Raw genomic sequence first — 27,033 nt, 5'->3', positions numbered from 1 at the left:
TTTTGTCTTTCCAGGCCCTGCAAACAATTTTTTTCAATGTTTTTCATCCCCCCCCCCCCTCCAAAAAAATAATGGTCCGTCCCTAAGTTATAATTATAAAAAGTGAAAGGGACGCTGTCACTGGGATATTTTAATTAAATGCTTTTCGGTAAAAAATTGGCGAATAGGTCTTCTCTACATGAGAAATTAATGCACCAAGCACATCGGTGGTTAAATTGTTGTTGACGGAAGAAGGGAACCATATTAATTTTTAGGTGCTTTCCAGTCCACAGGGACAAAACTTGAAAAAATCAGCCTGACTTTTTAAAGTTGATATCTAAAGTTTCTGATGGCATCACAATAATATCACTTGTTTTTCGCTTCAGTACACTTGCATGGTGATTTTTAACAAAATTGGACCACTATTCGTAGTTTCCATGTGTTTAGGTTCTGCGGGAGTTTCGAAGGAAAACTGGCGACAGTGTCTTTTTAAGTTTAACGACTCGATTTCGTCTTTTTTTTGCGTTCTGTTCGGGTCATTTAGTCGAAACTTCTCACTAGATTTCGTTTCACTGTTTTAAAAATCTAATTCCAAACGCTGTGTCTGATATACAATAACCAATCCGGTTAATACATTATCGGTGTTTAAAAGAAATCAATTAAGATTCATTTCCTGCAAGAACATGATAAAATTAAGGGTATACAGAAGGCTGGAAGGTATCAAAATATAGCCACATGTACAAACGTCTTTTTGCACCAAAAAACCTAGCCCTAAAAATAAGATATCGTTAACCAAGGGCGTGGCTATGCTGGGCAAGTCGGACTTCTAGTATGTGTTCATACAAGCTTGATAAGAGACTTATTACGCGACTTAACGATTGAAATATAATTGTCGCAAATATTTTTCTTAATGACATTCTAAGAGCTTAGTTGCGAGTAAAAGTTATATTTATAGGGCAATAAAAGAATTAAAATGAGTTTTTTGTCGTGCGTGGTTCTTTTGTCATACAAGTCAGTTCCAGGCTCACCAATTGTAGGGGACAAGCAATTAAAACATGAAAACATAAAAAATAACGAATTAGAATCAATGGGAGGGGAAAAAAGCTGGAGCGAGTATTAACTCTACCTTCCGGATCGATCTTAACATTTTTTTTTTGCGTTTGTGTTTTCCTTCCATTCCCACAATCGGTTAGTCTGGAACTTTAAGGCCTAGTGATTCTAGTGATTCTATTCTTCCCACATTTTCTTGCGAGTTTAATTTCTATGCAACATGAGCAAACGTTTGAACCTTCCAACGTGGATGGCAACGGTTCCAAGCACAACCCTAAATCAGTTAATGCTACAGTAATGGTAATCAGAGCCACCTTAAAGGAACTATGTCACAACATTTAAGGTATTTTACTGGTTACTTTCAAATTGAAGAAAACCTCGAAATAATAGTTTTACAACAAAGAAAAAAGCAACGGAGAAATAAAAAAGCCGAAAATAAACAAGGATGATTAAGACGAAGGACTACGATCGATAAACTTGAAAAATCTTGCCAATTTTTTCTTGTCTGTGACGTAGCTCCTTTAAGTAGTAACCAGTGGTTTCAAGAAAATGCCTGACACAACGAGTTGATACCATTAATATTTTATTAGCTGATCTGGAATCGTCACCATAGTGCTGACTCGACAAAGTATATAAGCTGGAAAATGATAGGAACTATAACCAGCCAATTTTATTTTTAACGGAAATATTTCGTTGAATAAATATTAAGAATCCTTCATTTGTCCCTGTGAGCAACCTCGTTCCCAGGTTCTACTCCTCTTTCAAGATGGCGGCTGGACCAAGAAGGCCCTGGGGTGAGGTTGCCCGAATGAGTTGTCTTCAAACCCCATACCAGCGGAAGACTGAACAGTTCCAAATTGAGCGGTAAACGGAACTTTTCCAGCTGTCAATTAAATAACATAACATAAAACTTTATTTATCCTCGAATTTAATATAGCTAAGACAAGCTAGTTTCTTCGAGAAACAAGTGAAATATATATTAAAAAATAAAAATAAAATAAGTTAAATAGAAATAACAATATTATTATATCCGTTAACTACTTACACATTAAAACTATATGAAAATACAAATTTACAAATATATTTGTTGCGGTTTAAATTTATCTTTGGTTAGTTTGATTCATATTTCCCTTTGTTTCATATTATGATAGTGCATTTGAAACAACAAAAAATAAAAGTCAAACTGATTTGGAAAAAATAAATCAGAGATAGATTTAAACCACAACTTATAGTTTAATTGTTTTCATATGCAGTACATGTTGTGGCTTAAATTCAACTTTGGTTTGAATTTTTTCAATTCAGTCTAGTCCTTATTATATTTGTCATAGCCTAGTATTCATCGTCATACTCTGAAACAAAAGTGGTTTGAAAAATTGTAAGCCAGAGCTAAATTAAACCACAACAAATACACCTCTACTAAAAACACGACTTTCATTCAAAGTCGACTTCCACGCCAAACAAGACCTCCACATAAAACACGACTTCCACGCAAAACACGACTTCCACACAAACGCGACTTCCACGCAAAACACGACCTCCAAGCGAAACAGGACTGCCACGCAAAACAAAACTTCCACGCAAAACAAGACCTCCACACAAAACACGACTTCCACGCACAACACGACTTCCACGCAAAACACGACTTCCACACAAACGCGACTTCCACGCAAAAAACGACCTCCAAGCGAAACAGGACTTCCACGCAAAACAAGACCTCCACACAAAATACGACTTCCACGCAAAACACGACTTCCACGCAAAACACGACTTCCACACAAACGCGACTTCCACGCAAAACACGACCTCCACGCAAAACACGACCTCCAAGCGATACAGGACTTCCACGCAAAACAAGGCTTCCACGGAAAACATGACCTCCACACAAAACCCGACTTCCACACGCTACTTCCACGCAAAACACGTCTTCCACACAAACGCAACTTCCACGCAAAACACAACCTCCACGCGAAACACGATTTACACGCAAAACCCGACTTCCACACAAACGCGACTTCCACACAAAACGCGACTTCCACACAAAACACGACTTCCACACAAAACACGACTTTCACGCAAAACACGACCTTCCCGCAAAACTCGACTTTCACGCAAAACACGACCTTCACGCAAAACACGTCTTCCACTAAATCTCGACTTCCACTAAAAACAAGACCTCCACGCGAAACACGACTTCCACGCAAAACACGACTTCCACTACCGGGAACTCGACTTTCACGCAAATTTCAACCTCCATATGGCAAAACACGACCTCTACGCAAAACACAGCTTTCAGATAAAAATCTTCTTTCCTACAAAACTCGACTTCTATAGTCAAAACGTGTATTCCACCCTAAACGCCACCTACAACCAAAACATGACTTTTAAACAGAACACGACTTAAGCCCGGGCCAACGAGGATGAGAGTTGATGAGAGTTCAAACTCTCACTCTCGTTTGGCATGGAACTCTCATGCACTCTCATCGACTCTCATGCGCTCTCATCGACTTTGAACGTGCTCAAATTTTTCATGAGAGTCGATGAGAGTTTCACGGATTTTTGTTCTCGTTTGGCCCGAGTTGATGATAGTCGATGAGAGTTGACGAAATCTCTCATGAGAGTCAACTCTCATCAACTCTCATCCTCGTTTGGCCCGGGCTTTACATAAGAAACTTGACTTCCACTAAAAAACGGCTTGAGCCGGATAGTCTTTCTAGTTACGAAACGATTTCGTGTGGTATACACTGTACTATGGGATAACCCAGGCCAGTAGTCACTTGCATTTTCTCGGTATATAAATAAAGAAGCCTTTAGGCCGAGTGTTTATACTGATACCGAGAAAATACAAGTGACAAGTGGGATATTCCATAGTACACCCCAAAAATACACCATAAAAAATACGCTTACTAAATTTCGTCGAGAATAAGATCGCAGCGCACGTTGGGAAGGTTGGGTTGATTACCGTCGAATATACAACGGCTTTCCTGTATTCTGATTGGTTATATTTTCCATTGCATAGTATAAAAGTTTTTACAAGACCCCCTTGGAAGGAAGTCGATTTTTGTGTAGAAGTAGAGTTTTGGGTACAAGTCGAGTTTCATGTGGAACTGGCTGGAGTTCTGAGTCGATTAGGCGAATCTTCTTCGGAGGTCGTGAGTTTTTGTGCATTTTCATTTTCTACGGGTTTATTGTAAATTAATAAAGGGACCAGTTCTTAGATTTGATAGCTCAGTTAGCAAGAGCGCTGCACCGAAAATCGAAGAGTTCATGAGTCAGGGTCGGCCAGGAGGGTAAGTGGTATACCAGTATACCTGAAAAACATGCACCCAGTTAACCCTAATTTTTCCCTCAAAATCTTGCAAAATACCAAAATTTGGAAAATCACAGTATACTTTATACCCATAAAGGCACAATTCTACTGTAAAAATACTGTCTACCCAGTTTAAATTGCGTATACCGTATACCTAAAAATCCTGACCAACCCTGATGAGTTCGGATCTCGCCTGATTTTTTTTTAGGCTTTATTTTCACCATCCTTTTCCCCATTGCATTCGTTTCTCCATTGTTTATTTTTTATTTAAATATACATATTTTTTATTTTTCATACATTCGTTTTCATATCTAAAACAAACCAGTTCAGTTTATAGGAAAAGCGCGCTCCAACGACCCAAGGAGCCCCTCCCCACCCCAGCCACCGCTTTCGCCCTTCCCACCCATACCACCCATACCAGGAAGTCACGGCCGCGAGGAAGCTGGCACCGAAGCTACCAGCAAACAAGATGGCGGACACATGGTGGACATTTTGTAAACCGTGCATACAAATCAATCATTTATTGACTGTGGAAATACAGTTTTGCTGTCTTGCATGGTTCCTTGGGGAGCTTTAAACGTCTGGCACTTTTAGCTGGTGAAGAGCGGCAAGCAGGGCATTCTGTGACTGTTTTGTGGAGCTCAACTTGGTTACGAAGCTTGAAGCCGGCTCACTTCGCCAGCGTTTATTGGTGAGTAAAAACATCATTTATATACCTCAGAGAGTTTTAATATAGTAGAGAAATGATTCTTGTAAACTAAATTTGTGGGATACACGAAAACATAAACTAAATGTAGACTTAAATATTACATTGAATGTCTACAAACTTAACACGTGCTTGTAAAATGCGACAAAACTGACTAAGGTAAGCGAGAGAACGAGACTTTTTTAGCTCAACAGAACTCTTAAAATAGTTTTCAATAAGGTATGCCCCAGACTGAAACGATTTAAAGCAGGTATCTGCATGCAAATTGTCTTTCATTCTCCCCCCACCCCTCCCTAGCCACCCTTGCTTTAGATTTTAGCAAAAAGTATTTAAGACTTAGCACTGGCTAAAATTTGTCTTTGTAGAATTGAATATGTTAAATTTAAGTATACCCCCTCCCTTTTCCACTGCCTGCCACCACAAAAGAAAAAAAATATTTTATAAATGGATGCACGGTGGACCCATTTTCTGATTTTCTCTTACCCCTTTTTTTCTGGCAATACCAATACCTGAACATTTTTTTTCCATGTTAGCTATTAGCTATCCACTCAACTGGTTTACAAGATATGGCTAATTTTTTAAATTTTTCAGAGACTCACAAAATAAAATAGTCCCTGCATACACCTCTTTTTCAGCTGCTAACAAAAGACTAATTTCAATGATTCCTCCCTTATAAATATTACAAAATTGGCTATATACGCACAATGAAAGCCAAAATAGGAGAGGGTCGAAGAGCATTGTGGATTAATAAATTCGGCCTTAAAAAACACCCAGATTACAGATTTTTTGTGATTTATCGAGTAGATTTGCAGATTTTGAAAATACAGTGGATCGCAGATTTGTTGAAAATTTTGATGCGGTTTCTGTACATGTACATAATTTTCATGCCACTGAAGGTCTTATCCTAGCTGGCAAACAAAATTCGGATCACTTTGTACGTTGATGTACATGTACAGCCAACAGTCAATGGACAAATAGCCAACAGTTGGCCAACTGTCATCTGTTTGTCAGCTGACGGTCAACCAACAGGTTTTTGGGGAGCTGTTCTTTACAATTACCAAAAGTTGGCAAGGAATGAAATGCCTGGGTCAACTTATTGATGATTGCTGGGTTTTTTAATTCCATGACTTTTTTGTGCCAGGTGGTTAAAGCATAGACATGTAGACCTGCTATAGAAAGCTTTATTGCTGACCAGACATCAGATCAGCCCAAAACAGACAGAACCACATGGAGAATTAAAACCAGACTTCAGATGGACATGGTGAGTTTGTATTTTATCTTGCATTATTAGTCTGACAGACTGAGGTATACTACAGTGTATATAATATTATGTGAAGGTAAAAGTAAAATATTATGGGTGTAGACAAAACGTGGACCCCCCCTTCTGGACCCCTTGAATTTTCAGTAAAAAAATAATATAAAATTAAGCAGGGCATACGACTCACCTGCATGTTCTTCTACCGGCGATTTTGATTTCCTTCAGATAGTCTATTTCTAGTTGTTAGCCCGTAATTTAACTTCTGAATAAATTAATTTGAATTTGAAATCGGAGTTATGATTGACCCCCTTTGGCCCACATCCTTGGACAATGGCGATTTTGCAGCGAATTTAAAAAAACGCTGCTGCTTTTTTAACTTGCTTGAGGCTGGATGGCGAGTGACACGTGAAAGTGGGAAAATTGTCTGGGAGGCTGTCGGACTTGGCGGGCCATCAAGTTGCTTGCCTTCGGCTCTCTCTACTTTTGTAGGGGGCGGTGCGGCTAGCAAGGAATTAACAGACTCAAAACCCCATCAAATCACAAAATACCTCGCAAACAACAAAACGTAAGTGAGCTTTATCTATTTGGCTTAAAGTAGATCAGAATTGGGGATAAAACGATGCAAAATCCAATATTTTATGGAGCATTTCTCATGATCAGTTGAATTGAGCCGAGACTGTGGTTGTGCGCGAGAAGGACGCGAGCGCGAGTTGTTGAAGCGTGGGGATATTGGTCAGCGGCAAATCTAATATGGCGGCTTGATATCTTGATCTCTTGGGACAATTTCGCACAAATACATTATGGAATAAGACAAAACAATAAGCTGTGAAATTAAGCCAGAAATCGAACTTGCCGGTCAAAGAACAGCTGGGTCGGGTGCCCTGCTTACACCCGCTTTCAGTGTTACGTGCATAGCGGCTTTCTGTCGACATCCATCTTTCGACGTGCTAAACAAACAACACGGATCGAAATCCGCCATTCACAGCCCACTAGCATGACCTTCTGACCTTTTCGCACATTTGCATGAAACCAACAACGGTATGTATAGGTTTTGATTGGCTCATTTCAAACAGCGCGTCGAAAGATGATGTCGAAAGATGGATGTAGAAAGATAGCTATGCACCTAACACTGAAAGCGGGTGTAATATTTTTATTTATTTTTTTAATTATTAACTTTTTACCGAAAAATCAAGGGGTCCAGAAGGGGGTCCGGAAAGGGGACCAGAAGGGTGTCCAGAAGGGGTGTCCAGAAAAGGGGGGTCCATGTTTTGTCCCAAATATTATAAAGTTCAGCTTCACTCATTTAGCTTAATTTGTGGCCAAGTGAAGCATCATAAGCTTGATGGTTATGATGGTTTCTTGGGGGTAGAGAAAATGACTTTTGGCCTAAGTACATTACTGTGCAAAAGGAATGCAAAGGAAATTCATTTAAATTCGTTTTTTGTTCTCGCGAATTTTCGTCGAAATTTCTTCGAATTATCAAGACATGTTTCGTTGCCCTCCATGTGAAAAAATCGCAAACTTCGTCGAGAGACTGCGGAATTCGAAATAGAGAATTTTCAAGGTAGCCCAGCTATGACTTATCGGAATTTAAGCAGCGAATTTCACTGCATGTAGCTTTCGCTCAATCATAGTGAACTAACGCGAAGCGCGTTCTGTCAACTGAAGGTCATAACTTACAATTAAATAAATTATTGAATGAATATACCTTTACATAACTCAAACAAATTGCCTTGAGTAAGATTCTTGTTTACAGCTGTACATGTACATGTACATATTGCGGTATATCACTGAAAGCACATGGCGCGGCGACCACAAAGTTTACATACATGTACATGTCGCAAAAATATTGAGAAAGAAAAAATCTTTCACCGCCTCCATATTTACTCTTTCTTTCAACCTAGTGGCTAAAAAAAATGGTGAAACATACGCCAGCACATGCGCCACATGTGACTTGTCCGCCATGTTGAATGTTGACACACTTGCTTTGGGCACGTGGAAGTCTGGGTTGAAGTATCACGGAGTCAATATGACAGACGTGTTTACATGTGCGATTGAAAAAAAGAGTATAAACTTTGCCACTTAAACATAGAAAAGAAGGACTCAAGTTATATCTTTGAATCATGCACAGACTAAGGTAGGGGGCTAATTGCTTGGTCGAGTTTTAAAAGGCTTTCTCCTGTAATGCTTAAAGGATCCTAGTCAACCATGATGCTTTGCGTGTTTCAAGAGCCTAATCCGCCATTGTATAAGCCATCTAATTTCGAGTGTTTTCAACTGTGGTTGACAATCCAAGCGCATCCTCACGTACGCAGTATATTTACATCTTAAACTGCCATCAAAGTCTTAAGTAATTATCTGTGCTTCATTTCGAACGTTTATTTTATTGGTTTCTTTTAATGAGCCATTAACATATTCGTTTGTAAGTGGGATGCCCGATGGCATCTCGCGTTCCAAATCGTGGTCGGCCGAAACCACCAAACAAACGAAGAGAGTTCTTTCACGGCAATCATCGTTCGATCTCTGGAATGAAAAGCAAGATAGTCTTGGCATCAAAGGGCTTAGTTTTAGCCAGTTTGCAGAAATACGACACTTGTTTTATTCTTGCAAGTCGATTTTTAGTTCCACATTTACATATGCTAGAGCACTCAAGTGCAGCATTTGGAGAAGGACAACCAGGAGATTTAACCGTTCTCTTCGATATCTAATAGGCTATCACCATCTTCGATGTTCATTCCTTACATTCTGTCAGATCTTTTAAACTTGTCAAATTTCGTTGCGGTCTGTTGACTTTGTACAGCTGTACGCGCGTCACATGTAATCTGAAACAAGACTCCCCGCAGTTGCCGGAATGTAAACAATAATAGAGGCGTGGCTGACTAGGATCCTTAAAAGTAAAAATAAAATGATCTGTCATAAAACGATGGTCGTCATCTTTTAGTTTGAATAGCAGCACCTCAAAGAGACATTCTTTATAGTCATGAAGCAGGGCAGAGCCATAGCTTTAGAAAAGGCCAACAGACATTCGAACACAGCGAAAACAGAGCTCGAAATTTGAAGGGTGTATTTCGAACAGAGCGAATTTTCGCTTGAATTTTCGATTTCAATTTCAAAGCAAGCGAATTAAAGCCACTTTTTTACCGCAAATTTACTCAGAGCGAAATATCGCAATTTTTTCATCGAAAAGCCCCAAAGAGTTATCAATTTTGACGAATTGCGTTTGCATTACTTTTGCACAGTACTGTTCAATGTATATCCTGGCTACAGCTTGTGCAAAGGGCAAACTAGAAAATTTAACTTCTTTGCATCCTTTTCATGGACATAAGCTACAATGTACATTTTTGACTTAAGTTTATAATGGTGGGTTTAGACACATGACACAAGAATTTGTGAGGACTTTCTACATTCCTTTGCATTTTAAATTTAAGTTTATTAAGAAAGTTGTTTTTCCCCATTGAATGTGTATGGCCTGCTTGATCAACCCTCCAAGTTAATTTTTTTCCCTTAGTGGCCAATTAACTCAAGTTTGGTTGCCAGTGACAAATTCTAGTCGCTAAATTAAGCTCACGCTTTCAATCCTTCTTCTCAATTTTATTCACCAGTCTGGCAACTTTGGTTCCAATTTAGTCGCCAGCTCCAAAATTTTAGTGGTCTTAACTTGGAGGGTTGTTGATCTTTACATGTACATGTTAAGTTAAAAGAATGTGAAGGTGCCGGTGTTGTTAGCTTTCAGCACATATAACTTAATGAATGTTTCCCACAACTTTGAATACAATTTTGCACACTTTGTACATGACTTTAAACTTTGAATACAATTTGTCTTACGATAAATTCTATGGACAGCTTACCAACAGGCTACTGACAGACAATGGACAGTCGGTCAACATGTTTATTTTCATGTATACAAATTCTGTTGGCTGTTGGCTGTTTTTTGCAAATTCTGTTGACTGTTTTTTAACAGTTGTTCATTTGTCGGCTGACTGTCGCCCAACTGTGACAGCTGACTATAACAGGAGCTATTCTTCATTTACACCTATACTTTGTACATGTATGTCTCATGACAAAGGCATGAGATTGACTCTTGAAATGTACAGTACCGCCTGAAATCATATGCACATTGGCACGCTGATTTTTTGGACGAACCAGCGTTCTCTTTTGTTTGTTATGGTTTCCGATCAAATCTCTCTTTGTCAAAAACCGAACAACGAAGAGCAACAATAAAGCTAACAAAGGCAATTTAACCCTATCCAGACCGGGGGGGGGGGGGTGGAAAGTGCCCGCGCCGACTTTGAACGCTTATAACCTTTTTAATATTCAACCAAACGCTGCCAAACTTTGCGACTTTATCTAAAATTTATCTGGGAATAATTTGGTAGGGTAGGTTGTTGTGTCAGGAACTTGATGTCACTTTGACAGGCGTGTTTTCCCAAATTTGTAATTGTCGTGTTTCTATTAATGAAAAATAACTTTAAAGCACTTATCTTCACCTGTTTACACCTGTTTTTATTGGTTTTGAGTATTTTCCAGTAATTTTGGGCAGTTTTCTGGCGTTTTGAAAAAATTTCGAAATCCAAGATGGCGGATCCAAGATGGCGGCTGTTTTGACATTATGATGTAATTGTCACGTGATGTGACGTCATCATTCCACATGACATATGCCAAAAGATAGATTTTGGGACATACTATATATCCTGTAAGTTTCATTGTGATTGCTTAAATATTCTGGAAGTTTTGGAGGGGGGCGGAATCTGCGCCCCCCCCCCCCCCGGTCTGAAAAGACCAAAAAAAGCCTGGTCTGAATAGGGTTAAAGCTTGAAGACGCGGCTTTGAAGAACACATGATTCCCTCGGATTCGTCTCGGTTTCGTCTCGTGCTTCGTTCATTTCCTCCTGAGGTGGACGCACGGGCAAACCGCGTTAACTACCCGCGCTTCCACCTCGTGAAACCTGCGGCTGATGTGCATATGATTTCAGGCGGTACTGTACTTGTGTCAGCAGTACATGAAAAGTAATTTACGTCAGTTTATACTGCAACAAACATAAAAAGTCAATCATGTGTTTCCTTTATCTATAGCAACCTTTATTCCAGGTTGACCAGATGAATGTCAGAAAGAGAACAGACTAAGGCAAACAAAACCACATGGAGGATTCAAACAGACTTCACATGGACATGGTGAGTTAATTTTTTTTTATTTTGCCATTATTCGTGTAAGAATTAAGAATTGTACCATTGCTTGCATCTAAGCGTGAACACTCGCCACTGAAACATGATCTTATTGGATATAAATGTGACATGATTCATCATCAAATATAAAAGTTTAGCAGACTGTAACGGGCCGCAACTTGCGCACTCAAAATGTATGTTTTCCATAAACATTGAGAACAGTTGAAACTTTACACTAGAAGTAAAGTGAACCTGCAAATGCATATCGACACAGATCAGGATCAAGTCTCTATATTCAATCCTTCGGCCATTTGAAACCCTAATATGTTGACCTTTCAGTTTAACCGTCTTCTAGACTTCAACATTGGATGATGAATTATCTCACGTTTAATACCCAATTGAATCTTGTTTCGGGTGTGAGTGTTCATGCTTAGATGCAAGCGACATTCATTTGAATGTCGAAAGCAATCTCAGGGTTCGTACAGTCTTGAAAAGTCCTTAAATTTTAGGGGGAGTCCTTGAAAAGTCCTTGAATTTGTGTGTAAGTCCTTGAAACGTCCTTGAATTTTCTTCAACTTTGAATGTAGTGGGGTCGAAATAGAATTTAGACTTTGGTCTTTTCCTGTGTGAAGCAGCTTCAAACACTGAAATGCTGGGTGTAAAAACAGCTGATTAAAGGAAATTGAGAAGCAAAGTTATCCAACTGCGCACATGAGTTCAAACTTCGAATGTCAGTGAAACAAATTCACCAGTGGTTTTGTATAGAACTCTTAATTGTCCTGTGCATGCCGCATGCATTTTACAGCAGTGTAGCTTGGACTGAGATTGTGCATTCCTGGTAGGTGGTCCTTGAAAATTCAGTTTGGTCCTTGAAAACTCCTTGAAAAATGGTTGCAATTTTTTGTATGAATCCTGAATCTGTGTTTGCATTGATTATTTGACTGTACATCTACTACGCTTTGAAATGGATGACTCTTTTGCCACTTTCTCAGCCAATCAGAAGTAAAACCAAAACCAGATGTGACTCGTTCATGCAATCCATGTTTTCTCGTGCTTCGTGCTGGCCAGCTACATGTGTTTGGTTTGAGGTTTGATTGGTTCACTGGACTGTCTGTGCCTTTTATGATTGTCCAGAGTGACTACATGTATGTACTTTGGTTTTGGTTTTACAACTGACTCACAATCAAAAACTGCTCTATTGCACAATACTGTTAAAAGTTACAGAATGCTGTTATTCCAACAGTTTCAATTAAACTACAGTGTAGGAAGATAAGCTGAGTCTGGGAATGTATATTATTGCAAAACAAGACCTTGTCTTGCTTTCTGCTTTTTGGATAAGATTAACAGCACTGTACGAAACTAAATTTACCAATTTGCAGAAGAACTCTCAGTTAAATTGCAGATCGATACTGTGTTCTCACCAAAAAGTACCAGCATGGGGTAGCCCTGCGATGTACTAGCATCCCATCTTGGGATGCTGGAGTAGACTAAAATACTCCTATGTAGTTGCTTCATGATCATGCTACATGTACATAACTAAATCTGGACAGGATAAGCTTTGGCCTGATGGGCCACTAGGCTTGTATGCATTGAACTAGGCTTTTCATTGTGAACTGTACACTAATTACCTCAGGTATAATTTTTTATACTGCTGGTGTAACATCCTTGTGGCACATGTGACATGATTATGACTCAGGAGTTGAGTTCAAAGTATTTCTTTATTTAAATTTTGCATCATGCATCCAGAACGTTGTTTTGCAATGGTCTTCATTTTTGGACTTCCCTTCTTCCTGAACACACTTGAGGTTGTGAAACTCTATTGCTTTTAAAGCAGGCAATTCAAAGAAAGAAAAATTATTTTTAGAATCAATTTATACATATAAATTATAATGTATTCAGGCATTAAGGTGGCTAGACCCTATTTTTGTAGGGGCACCTTCCTTTGATGTTTTTTGAAACCGCACTTTAGAAATTACAAAAATAAATTATTTCAAAATTCCTCTTACAGATTTTAATGAAACTTGGCTCAGCAGATGGCAAACACCTAAGGTATACTGTATTTACTCGAATAAGCGCCATCCCCAAACAAGCGTCGCCCTCTAAAAAGCGCTGCATTTGGGACAAAAAAAAAAAGGACCACCCCCGAATAAGCTCCGCAGTCCCGATGCGGTGATTATTCGAAGAATTTCGTTTAACTAAAACAGCACTACAAAGCAATTCAAAAACGAATTTATTTCCATGAAAAAGTGATGTTTTTCTGCTCGCCCATTGATTTTTTTAATCCACCATTCTTACAAGATATGTAGTTCTGTAATTTAATGTTGTGAAGGCCGTGAATTTTGCCAGGACAGCTATAGCGCCACTTCTCTATTCAGCAAGGAACGAATATCGGCAAACAAAAGACGCTTTCTTAATTTCTGTAAAAGATTAGATTCTTTGTGGTGTCCAAATTTTTAACAAGCGTCGCCCTCAAATAAGTGCCGCCCTTGAATGAGCACCGCACTTGAGGCACGAACAATTAAATAAGCGCCTCAGCGCTTTTTTGAGTTAGTACGGTTAGTAGCGTGGAGCATTTCCAGAGAAAATGTGGATTTGGGCTAAAAGTTTATTCAAAGCTAAAACAAGCATGACATCATTGTCACGTGATATTCCTTCCGATCTCCTAAAACTGACATCATATTGAAGATCAGTATATATGTACAGTTATGTGCTATAATGGATATGTAATTGAAATCAAGCTGTTCACCATAGGTATGGAAGGTTCAAAGTTGGAAAATGCTCCTACAAAAATACTGGGTCAAGCCACCTTAAATAATTTTTTGCAAAGGGAAGAAGAGCATAAAATAATAAAAGTTAGTTGTTGTTGTTTAGGTTAGGACCCAGGTATAGAAGGTGTGGTGGGTGGCCTGATGGTCAGTGCATTGGACTCTAGATTGAGCTGTCTGGGTTTGAGCCCTGGCTGGGGTCATAGTGTTGTGTTCTTGTCTCTCTTCACCCAGATGTATACCGAACAAGCACATAGACCGCAAAACAGTCGTATTGTTTGCGAATGCGCTCGGTCTTCGAACGAGAGTGGCTTAAATGCGCGCTTTTTCGAAGATACTTAAGAGAAATCAAAGGCTCTATGAGCAAAGTCGTGAATGTGGTATATTATAAACTGATAGCCCAGAATTAGCCAAAATAAATTTTAAATGTCTGCTGACAAACAACATTTTTTGTAATTGTCTATGAAATCTGTTAACATATGTCACAGTTGAGTCATGTTTAAAATTCTAGCTGGTAAGTGATAAATAACCCCATATTCTAACTGAAAACTAACCATCCAGTAGTCCATCGAGGCCTTCTAGCTAAGCAGCTAAGAAGTGAAGATTATTTCAGAGCTTAAAATAATTAATGCTGAGAGAGACACGTATAGTGGTAACAAGATATGAGGTACCTTAAGATGCTGCGAAGCTGGTAATGGAAAGAAGCTAGGGATTTTTTTCCACCAAACTGTTTCACATTTGCTAAAGGGTTCTTTAATTAATAACCAGGTAGCTCAGCCATTTTATACAGGACAGTGGTATTATTCGACATACATTTTTCTCTGTTAAAGAATGGCAGACACTGTGACAGAAGGCAAATAATTAAAAGAAACTAACAGATGCCTCATACATGTGACTTCTAAGAATTGAAATTGGCAGGAAACAGTAAAGCCAACATAATTTATTATCAATTTAGAGGCGTGATACATGTAACAAATGAAAACTGCTGCTTATTTCCTTTTCTGGTATCTTTACTTGCAACCAAAAAGTTTACTTTACCCCTTTACATGCCACGAAAATCATCAATGCATTTTAATCAGCCTTATTAATTCATTTTTAAATAATCTCTATACATTGCCAGCCATCCTGCAAAGATTTGGTGGCCATGTTGGATTAAAGGATCTGAACCTTAAAGCTTGTTTATCTTTTACTCTTTGTTTTCAGCAGTCAATAACAATAACTCCAAATATTTTATTTTTCAAGCTGTACAGTCTGCTAAAAGTCAATTTATAGAGAGCAGTATTCACTGTTTGTGAAAAATATATGAGAGTAAATTTGAAATAAAATTCTTTTTCTGATCATGTGTTTCATACAACGTTACGGCAGGAGGATGTTCATTCCAGCCCACACCTCTTGACAGCCTAGCCCCATGCAGAGTTCAGTGATGTGTTGTATTGCAGGATATTGTTTTGGCGAATCTATAAATTAATTCAAAATTCTATGTGCCTTGTTAAAATAAATCTGTAGGACAACACGTACAACAAACCATCTAAGTGTAAGCAATTTGTTATTTATCAGCATGGCATGCAACCAGGTTCCTTTTTGGCTGAGATAAGGGGGGGGGGGGGGGAGGCATAGGACATGTACAGAAATCGACCTTAAGGTTACTATTGTTATATTAGTGGCTATTACATTTTAGCGCTTTTAGTGAGTTGGGCGAAAATCGCTTAATTTAGTACTTGCTAAAATTTGTCTTGGTCAAATTTCAAGTACCCCGGTACCTCCCCGGTACCCCCTTCCCACCCTAATGGAACACAAAAATGGATACTGGTAACTTTGTTCTTTTAGGCAATGCAATTTATATTCATTCAATGTCAAGATATGGTAGTCTTTTTCTTTTACTGAACATTTATTTTCATCTTAGCCATATATTCATCACCAGCCAGTAAAAGCTGGTTTACACGATATATTTACTATTTTTTGAAGTTTTTGGAAAATCCCTATATAGTCGCTAAATCTTGCTCAGAAAAAATCGTTAAAATTAATAGCTGCTAACAATAGTACTCTCTCAGTATTTCTTTGAATGTCTACCCCATAGCACTCAGTGGATGTTGACAAAGCAAAAAATTACCTGAGTGCAATGATACACCCCTGGAGAACTACAATTACCACAGTTGAACTAATATGTCCCTTTTTTGACAGACCATGTGTATGAAGAAAAAATAATTGTAAGGGTTTGATGCATAATACTGTGTTTACAAATGTAGTTTTGCCTTCAAAAGCAGAGCAAATTTATCATTCACATAACATGATAAGGCTTGCTACCTAATGAGCTACGAATGCCAGAGGAAATTTTGATTTAAGTTTAAGTCATGAGATAGATGTACTTGGGAACTTCGTTAACGAGAGTGTGACAACGAATATAAAATATTACGAGATACAAAAACTTGACGAACGTGCAAATGAATGATCGACCGAAAGACAAAGCAAGCCAACTATAGATATCTCTAATTGTTTCCAAACGCATCAGTTTAATCTTGCTGAGTGAGACTAATTTGTAGCGGAAAATACTGCCTTATTTAGGGTGATTTATTACTTACCCACTATTTGATTGCATTTCAATGGAAGATAATTTCATATCCGCGGACTTTCAAAATAAGCTATTGTTCGGCGTGCAAGTTTCTTGCTTCCTTGCATTGGCCATCCTTTCCATTGCATTGTGTGTAAATGTGGATTCGAGCACTGGCCTCACTAGAAAAATTCCTTCCAGAAAGGAAAAAATATTCGTATTCTCCTGATGTACATCCACAAGTTTGCATTACAACTCGGCCCCCCCCCCCCCCCCCCACCCCCCGACCTTCCACTGAAACCAGCCCTTGTGCACGTTCATCCGCCATTTTGAACTTAATTTAAACTTAATATAAAATTGCCAGGTTACCAAGGGAGTTTACACAAATTTAATTGAATTTCTCCAGCAAACCGCTATAAGTCGTTCTTTGCATTCACGACTTAAAAACGACTGTTTTGCAGTCTAACAAGCACATGGGTACCAGCAAGCTGATGCTGGCATTGGCGGGGGGGGGGGGGGTTAACCCTGGGATCCAAGGGGAAGAAGAAATTCTCCTAGTGGCTTAATGTTACAGAAACCAGGATAAGCTCTGGTAGCCTGAGCTACACTGTACTTGACATGATGCAGTCTTTTTAAGACAGAGATACTTATCTGTCAAATGTTTTTTATTTTATTTTTTTGTAGCCATGTTGGTAGAGCAGTAGAATGGACCAGGGGACCAGGACCATGAACTCAGGATCATAGACCAAGGACTCCAAACCAAGGATCATGGACTCAGGACTGTGAACCAAGGATCATGGACTCAGGACTGTGAACCAAGGATCATGGACTCAGGACTGTGAACCAAGGATCATGGACTCAGGACTGTGAACCAAGGATCATGGACTCAGGACTGTGAACCAAGGATCATGGACCCAGGACTATGGAATCAAAACCATAGACCAAGGGTTGTGGACCAAGGATCGTAGACTCATGACTGTGGACCAAGGATCGTGCACCCAGGACCGTGGGCCAAAAATCATGGACTCAGGACTGTGGACCAAGGATCGTGGACTCAGGACCGTGGACCAAGGATCGTGGACTCAGGACCGTGGACCAAGGATCATCGACCAAGGATCGTGAACTCAGGACTGTGGACCAAGGATCGTGGACTTAGGACCGTCGACTCAGGATCATCGACCAAGGGTCGTGGACTCAGGATCGTGGACACAGGACCGTGGACTCAGGACCGTGGACTCAGGACCGTGGACTCAGGACTGTGGACCAAGGATCGTGGACTTAGGACCGTCGATTCAGGATCATGGACCAAGGACCGTGGACTCAGGATTGTGGACACAGGACCGAGGACTCAGGACCGTGGACTCAGGACCGTGGACTCAGGACCGTGGACTCAGGATCGTGGACTCAGGACCATCAACACAAGATCATGGACTCAGGACTGTGGACTCAGGTAAATATTTTTTTATTATGCAGTAGAACCCCGCTTTACATGTATGGACACCTGCTTATAACTGACAGTTTTGTTTGTCCCCACAAAAAGCTCATGCATTTTCTCTTACACAAACCTGCTTAATCAGACACTGGTCAATTCAACAACAGAGACTTAAATTCTGTGACCCAACTGAAATGCTCTCATACAAAGTTAACCTTACTTTACGGCCACTTTTTGGTTACTGCTTATCTTTGCAAGGTACATTTTCATTTGTAACAACTGCATGCTTATTGCACCCTATTAGAAAAATGAAATATGTGTCTGTGAGGTTTATTCTCGGAGCCTGCTTAATTCGGACACCCGATAATAATTATGGACACTTCTGTGTGTGCCTTTGGTGTCCATATTAACAGGTTCCCACTATATACGAATTCAAAGCAGTTTCATAGTGCTGTAGACAAGCCTGCAAATAATTTTTGTCTATAGGTAGGTCATTCGTCAGGCCTGGACAAGTTTTGATCGGACAAGAAGCCAGTCTGGTCAGACATAAAAAATCGATACTGTTAGAAATTAAATATTAGAGAGAGTAATCTGTTGACACATTAATTTGTAGTCCGCAATTGCGTCCCTTAAAAAACAACTAAACTTATTTGATAAATTACTTATTATAATCAGTTCATTTTATCATTAATTAATAATTCTTTAAATTAGTTGAACCTCAAATAAATAATTCTTTCATAGTCATTTCTATAATGAATTTAGCCTATAATATCAGAGATAATTGGGTTAGCTCTTTAGCTTAGTTCTTTGTAATACCTATAAGCAGTCGTCCACATGAAAGAAAGACAAAAATTCCATGTTTCTTAAACTGGTTGAAAAACATGTAGAAAAACACTGTCTATAATTTTGTTCTGTCCTTGTGATAATCTCCTTGACAATCTTAACCAATTTAAGACTTTTTGTGTATGCTATATAAGGCACAAGAATCAAGAAGACTTTTTGTTCATTCTACATGGCATATAGGAGGAAATCGTACGCGTCAAAAACAACGATGTTTTGACTTCACGGATGTTGTAAATTGATCCATTTTGCCTTGGAAACTTCAATGCAACACAGGAAATGAAAGAAAGGAAGGAAATTTATTGTGCTATCATTGCTAAGTTCTGTAGTTGAAACTGGAAGAGGAAGATTTAATTGACTGCATGGTCAAAATGTCCGACCACACCAAGCTTTTGCCAGTCAAAACACGAAATTTACCGGACAATTGTCCAATGACCGGCTGTTATTTGCAGGCTTGACTGTTGATGTATCTTTTTACTCTTTGTAACTTTTATCACAAAATTGAGTCACTTCGACTGCAAAGTGTTGACTTTTAATAAACAAGTCTTCTTCTTCCCAGGATGGACTTAGGACCGTAGACCATGGACAGTGGATCATGGACTTAAGATGGACTTAGGACTATGGACTCAGGTAAATATTTTTTTGTTTTTATTATATTATAATTATGTAAGCAGTTTAATACAGTAAAAACCCGCGTATAAGAACCTAACATTTAAGAACCTGTTAGGCTAAAATTTCATTTTTAAGCACCCTTCACATAAAAACCATTTTAGGCTAAAATTCTAAAACAGGTTCTTATTTTCAAAAAAGAAAAAATAATCTTCTCAAAAATATAGAATTAAAAAATCTTCTCAAAAATATATATTTATAACACAGTCTGTACACATTATAGTAGACTTGCCCCAAGTCGCTCGTTTTTTCTTTGTATCTATAGTTACTTAAATAAAATCGCTTTGAAATCAAGCAAGAAAGACCACTTGAGTAAAATCACCTTTGTAATTGCGCGGGATTTATTTCTGTGAATGCGCGCGCGACACTTTCCGAGGAATGGCTCGGAACGAGCCTGTCACTTGCAGGAAATCGATTCTGGCTGACGTTCATTGCCGCGAAAAATTGCATCATGCTTGTGTGCACTGAATTGGTTTCTTTTATCGTATTGACGTCAGTTTTGTGCGCCGTGTGCAGCTGACGCGTGCTGTGGCGTGTGTTAAAATTGCGATTTTCTTCCCTTTTTGTGGGAAATCATTCTTAAGGCCCTTGATGGCTCTCTCATTTCTGTAAGATTTAAAAAGGACATGCACAAAAAAAGACATGAATTTGTGTTGTTTGTTCTAAAACTGGTTTAACTGCCGATGTGAGAAGGAAACAAGTCTACTCAAGAGCTGAAAAGTTAAACGCAAGCTTGTCTCGCGAGCAGCGCGCGCTAAGTTGGCGGGCACAGCGCGCTCAGTAAGTTCGTGCGCAATACAATATGATTGACATAATCTCGATGGCGTCACCGGTGGAAAAATCCACCGGTGAGCCAAGTCGCTCGTTCCGCAACGATCCTCCGCCATTTTGTTTCTCATGCCTGCGCGCGCCCTCCGTTTCCGTATCCAGCAGTCTCCTGCGAATCTAACGAGCGACTTGAAACAAGTCTAACATTATAGTTACGGCATAGTTACAAGATTTATTGGGAATTATATTAAAAGTTACAGTATACGGCAGTTTTGATTTTAACGGAATCAGATTAAAATAGTATAGTATTTTGCTTACCAAAGCCTTCAAGAATACTGTTATGGGACATTAAAGAGCAGATTATTTAAAAATTCTACTTTATTTCTTGAACAAAAGTTAAGAACCAAGTAAGCCTAATTTTACACTAAATACCATTTATATAAGAACCTGTTTAGGCTAACTTGAAAAAGCCTAGGTTCTTATACGCGGGTTTTTACTGTAGTATCTTTTTACTCTTTGTAACTTTTAGCATGCAATTTTTAATAAATGAGTCTTCTTCTTCTCAGAATGGACTCAGGACTATGGACCATGGACAGTGGACTAAGGATCATGGACACAGGATGGACTCAAGACTGTGGACTAAGGTTCCTGGACTCAGGACTGTGGACTCAGGTTAATAATTTTTTTTGTTTTTATTATATAGTTTTATGTAAGCAGTTTTATAGTATCTACATGTACATTATATTCACTCTGACTTTGTAATTTTTAGCACAAAATTCAGTCACAAAGTGTTCATTTTCAGTCTTCTTTTTCTCAGTGTGGACTCAGGACGACGGACCAAGGGCATTGGACTCAGGACTGTGGACTCAGGACAGTGCACCCCGGCACCCCAGTGGACCAAGGATCAAGGATTGTGTAAAGCAAGCCTGGGATAATCAGAAACTTACATGTACACTTAATATATTAAGCTAAACTGTAATATATTTTTATGCTGTTTATTAACAAGTTACATGTGCACAAAGTGATACGGATTCTGTAGACTTTTTCGCAGTCAGTAATTAATCAAATCATCATTCACACAAACAAAACAATCAATCAGTCATTTATTTCACTGCAAAAGCCTAGGTCCAGAGCATATAAAATATCATTTCAAATCTCAATGCTTTGATGTACATGTAGCTTGTGATATAAACAGAGCGCAGTTGAATCCCGATAACTCGAACCCTCTATAACTCAAACCTCCCACTAACTCCAACCTTTTTCAATTCCCCTTTAGGTCATTTTCTTACTTAATTTTACCCTCGCAACTCGAACTCCAGATAATTTGAACCATTTTCGGTTTTTTCTTAAAGGTTTGAGTTATCAGGATTCTACTGTACTTCACTGGCCAGTGTGTGGGTGTGCCTTTCATTTGCAAATAAGTGGCTTGAACTTACAAATTCATCTCTTGTTTTCTCTTTTATTTTCTATAAATTGGCTACGTATTTTAAAACAAATTCAATGTCTTTCATAATAATCAGATCAGAAAACAATATTATTTTCCAAAAGCAACTAATTGAGCCTCTTCTAAATTTCTTTTTCCAATTATTTGTCATTTTAATTTCAATCCAAAACAATATAAACATCAGGAGAATTAAATTTTTATCTTTTTATTTTAAAACAGATTCAATGTCTTTCATAAAAATCAGATCAGAATTACTATTTTTCCAATAGCAGCTAATCAAGCCTCTTCTATTTTTTCCCAATTATTTATCATTTTAATTTCAATCCAAAACGATATAAACATCAGGAGAAATTTCATCTTTCCAAAGCCACTATTTTGCTTATGAAAACTCAGTTCAAAATTCTTACTACACACAAGGTTCTTATTGAGTAGTATTAAATTATATTCTATTACATTGATAAGGTCATAACTATTTATTTGATTTGTTTACTTGGGGACACTCGGGAGATAATGGGGGGTGAGCCAAGGCTGAAATGATGGGAAAAGGTGTGAATGAAAGATTGTAAGAGGAAATGAAATAGTTTGCTCATTAATATTTTGTTTTCTCTTGTAATCCTTTGTTTGCACTTTTTCCCATCGTTTTAACACTTATTTGATGTCCCTGGGTCTCTTAACATAATTTGACACTGAACAGCATTAAATTTGGCCAACTTTGATCAAAATGGCAACATTGACTTCACTTTACATAATCCAAAATTCCAAAATGCCAAAGTTACTTTGCTTTTTGGAGACTACTGCTCAATAAGAAACCTGTATTCACATATATTTTTTTCAAGGTTAGGAACTTTGTAGTCTCAATGTTATCATGATTTAGGCCTTAATGTTTTTTTTTTACACAAAAATTACATGTAACTTTTCTGGCCAATTTTTCTCTCGCTGATTACAACTTTTTCGGGTGGGGACATAATTATTATATTCAATTTGCACTTTTTTACACTAAAAAAAAACTTGAGAAATTTTTTTTTTCGGATGACATCATTCAATATCTAGTATGATGGTATTTGAGACTACAATATTATTTTTGTTACCTTTAAACAAAAAAGACAATTTATAATGCCATTTTTTAGCTTCAATACCATCTAATTAATTCAGTTGTCTAATTATAGTATTTATTCCAGTACGCCATCATTCTGTAGGGTTTTGCATGAAATTCAGTTTATTTTCTCTCGTTCAAAACCTATCATTATTTTTTTTATACAATCGATTTCAAACTTAGATACATTTTTTATGTCTTTTTGTTTAAAGGTGCTGCACAAGCTCATTAGCACAAAGGCAAACAATTTCTAAGTCAGTTAAAATGGAATAATTTAGGGGGTATAGAATGGCCGTTTGGGTCTAGTGGCTCTTACCAAGTTAACTTTACATTCAAGCCTCTCAGTATCTTAGTAAGAAACCTTTAGTTAGAAAAAAATATTTTTGTTAAGATTTCGATGTAGTATCTTATGTAATCTTAGATATTGCTCTTTCAAGTACACAGAAGAACTTTTTCTTGTTTTCATACGCTCCAAGAAATATCTTAAAGCAATGTTAAGTAGATCTAAGCATTATTTTTGCATAATTAGCATAAATTACATTTTCAGCTAGAACAGGGGCATTAGTTTTGTCTCAATTAAGTGAGGTAGGCATTTTCTTTTCTTGCTGTGCTAATGAGCTTGTTTATTTTCTCTCTGTGGATTTTATATTTTCCACTCAACTTAGTATTATTTTAGATTATTTTCAGGAACTGAGATGGCCCACACACCCGCACACATTACAATTGGTCAGATTTTCATCTAGCCGATCAACGTCCCTGCAGGGTTGTGGAAACCCTTTTTCTGAGCTGGGTGTTTCTGATGTTCCTCTGCAATATTCCAACTGAGAAATCCTGGTGAGTTTATCTGATCCGTTCATTTTTGATGGAGGCACTTGGACACTTTGATGATTTGGTCGTTTGCTCTCAAGTGGAGGAGGCATCGTGAGGGGAGGTGAGAGTTTGCTTTTCATGTCTTTTCGGTTTTACTTAACTGCGTCATAATACCACACCATTTTTCAAATTGGCATTTCAAGATGTTTGTTTTCAATCAATGTATCTTGAAATCTTCCGTTGTCGAGGACGTAAAACAGTAGTGCTTTGGTGCAGGTCATGGGCGGTGCATTTCCTGGATTTTGGAGTTAGTCTAGAACAAGGAATGTCGCTAATCTGGCTTGACTGGAATTTCACAAGCGACACTAGATTGAGCTGATAGTCATCTGGGACTCTCCTGAACAAGCTGATACCTGTTTAGGGATTTTCTTTGTTAAGCGCAAAATTAAGAAATTATCGACCAAAATTATCGACATAAATCGATTCACATTTTTTTCCGTGCTCAAAATAAAAATAATTTTTTTACGAAATTACATTCTTATATTCCTCTCAGATTAACCTAAAAATGGTTAATCTGAAGTCTCCCGCGCATCTGTTATGTGAATCTTCACGCAACACTTTTTCCCAGGTGTTGCGTGACGATTCAGCGTGACAGCTGCGAAGGAGGCAACTTTTGGAAAAAAAATTCAGAAATTTAGCCTCGCTTTTGAATTTAGAATTTGATCATCCGGACTTTCAAACTAAACGTTATTTTGCGACCAAATCTAAAATATATTTATTTACTAGGCCAACTGTTTATCTTGTCATCCAAATTTTTTAATTAAACCTCGAAATATTGCTTTTTTGTCGTTTTATTTCTTTGGTCAATTGCTCATCTTGATTTGCAAAACAAATCTCGAATACTTTTAGCCAACTATTTCAATTTTAATTTCACAGGCTAATTTTCCGTGATGTATTCCAAAATAAAAGTTTTTAAATTTCTTTTTTGTTATTAATGTTGTCTTCCAAAACAAATTTCTTCATATATTTCCGGTACTTCTTCGATTTCGTTATCATCCTCGTAAACCAAGCGGCAGTTAATCGGGGCGAGACGATGTCAACCGAGCGTCAAGATCGGCACGAAATATTCTTCGCGCCGATTTTGCCGCTCGGTTAACTTCGCGCACCGATTGACTGCCCTCGTTTCTCGAGTATGCTTCGTTGTTCGATGCTATTCAAAACCAAATTTATTAAAATTAAAATTCCACCGTGATTGAATTCAAAGGTCATTCGGATCTCGAATATTTAATTAAGATTTTCAAATTCTCTCTTTATTCGAAGTTTGCGCTCAAAACATTTTAACTACAAGTTCGTGAAAAATTACTTCTATCTTTATACGCGGTTATCATCGATTAAAAATAACGGATTTCAAAACAAACTTTATGCGATTCTAGGTCGTTCAGACGGACAAAAATCGCCCGTCTGTTTTCGCGTTGTTGTTTTCTTAAGCAATAAAGCTTAAATTGTAAACAAAAAACGAACAGCATATATTTAATTCGATTTCTAAAACGCCGAGATTTTACAACGAAACAAATAATTTATAGGCGAATTGTTTATTTCGACTTCCAAAATCAAAATTTAACGAAGAAAACCATTTTCTTTATTTATTTCGAAAACCTATTTCGTTGTCATCCTCGGGAACCAAGCGGCATTTAATCGGAGCGACACGATGTAACCCGAGCGGCAAGATCGGCACGAAATATTCTTCGTGCCGATTTTCCCGCTCGGTTAACTTCGTCTTGCCCGACTAACTGCCCTCGTTTCCCGAGTATGCTTCGTCGTTCGATGCTATTCAAAACCAAATTTACATATGACAAAAACAACTTACTTGCAAAATTCCACCGTGGTTGCATTTTAATGCATTTGAATCTTGAATATTTAATTAAGATTTACTCTAAAAATTTTCTGCTCGAAATTTGCGCGCAAAACATTTACTTTTGATTCATTCCAACAAATTCTTCGATTCGCTTAAAAAACGGCAAAATTAGAAAACTCCTAAACTTGTATCAGCTTTGAAGGGAGAGTTTCAAATGACTTGTGTTCTTTTGGTGAAGTTTGTGGAATGACAGTCGGCAGGAGGTTTGGTCGGGGAGTCAGACTAGTGGTTTTCTGCGTTCGATTCTTTCTTGGCGTCCATGGAAATGTGCTGAACATAATTTGTATTTTAGCGCTTCGGTTTTTCCGGTCTTCCAACGGAAATTTCGAGATACATTTGTTGTTAACACACATCTTAAAATTTGTAGTTTTGACCTAAATTTTATTTGCATTTTAATTGCGGCTATCAAAACTAATGAATATTCCAAATTCAAATGAGTGTGGTATTATGACGTAGTTGAGTGAAACCGAGGAGGCATGGGGAGCAAACTCTCACCTCCCCTCATTATGCCATCTCCACTTGGGAGCAAACGGCCATATCATTGAAGTGCGTCAAGTGTCGACATCAAAGATGGCGGATCAGATAAACAGACCAGGATTTTAAAGTTGGAATATTAATGAGGAACAGAAGAAACACTTCAGCTCAGAGCAGAGTGAAAACAACCCAACAAGCAGGGACAAGATCGGCTAGATTTTATTTTTTTTAACACAATAAAGGACAAATAAAGAGACAAAGAGGCAGTTTTTGTGTTGTCGTTTTTACCAGGTAAACAGACCAGGTAAACACTTGTGTTCATGACTAAGTCCCGCTATACAGTGTAATCTGTCACGCAACTTGTCTCGCAATCTTCGCGAAAACGGCGTGACAAGTTAAATAAAACATTGAACCGTGTAACACACAGCGCAAAAGTCAAAACCCTTACAAAACAATACGCTTAAAAGGCTGCAGAAAGAAGAACTGCATCAACTTTCTCCAGCCGCTTGAGTGAACTGTCTTGCTAGAATTTTGTCTTCTGCGCAGCACGTTGCACAGCGCAATGTTTCACGTAACACACTTGTCACGCCGCCTTCGAGAATATTGCGGGACTAGTTGCATGAAAGATTACAAAGTATAACAGGACTACAAACCAAGTTCTGCTTTTACGAAAACCACCACTAAAATAAGCAATGTCTGCCCTAAAACACTCACAATACCTGTACCCTTTTTGGCTGTAGTATTCGTAAGTTACAAATTATACTTTGTTGCTCGAAAAGTCAAATTTTGAGATGTCGTTTATAAATTATCAT

The 27,033-nt window shown here is 38.2% G+C and overlaps 1 protein-coding gene across 1 annotated transcript; it reads left to right on the top strand.

Moving 5' to 3' along the window:
- Positions 1 to 11,439: 11,439 nt before the first annotated feature.
- On the top strand, positions 11,440 to 26,487 carry LOC144637611 (uncharacterized). The gene is made up of 4 exons (XM_078496672.1): positions 11,440 to 11,472; positions 17,745 to 18,226; positions 21,052 to 21,157; positions 21,303 to 26,487. The coding sequence occupies exons 1-4, from the start codon at positions 11,440 to 11,442 to the stop codon at positions 21,402 to 21,404; spliced, it is 723 nt and encodes a 240-aa protein (XP_078352798.1). The 3' UTR covers positions 21,405 to 26,487.
- Positions 26,488 to 27,033: the final 546 nt, after the last annotated feature.

This window comes from Oculina patagonica, chromosome 14 (assembly GCF_052425735.1).
Source record: "Oculina patagonica isolate OP01 chromosome 14, crgOcupat, whole genome shotgun sequence".
NCBI classification, from domain to species: Eukaryota; Metazoa; Cnidaria; class Anthozoa; order Scleractinia; family Oculinidae; genus Oculina; species Oculina patagonica.
The sequence above is the reverse complement of the archived record's forward strand: the minus strand, read 5'-3'. Positions and strand labels throughout refer to the sequence as shown.

What these genes read in the sequence shown, in the direction of transcription:
- LOC144637611 (XM_078496672.1), top strand. Translation starts at nt 11,440, where the DNA reads ATGGAGGATTCAAACAGACTTCACATGGACATG. An exon ending in ACAGACTTCACATGGACATG is followed by an intron (nt 11,473 to 17,744) that starts GTGAGTTAATTT and finishes CAAGGATCGTAG; the next exon opens with ACTCATGACTGTGGACCAAG. An exon ending in ACTCAGGACTGTGGACTCAG is followed by an intron (nt 21,158 to 21,302) that starts GTTAATAATTTT and finishes TCTTTTTCTCAG; the next exon opens with TGTGGACTCAGGACGACGGA.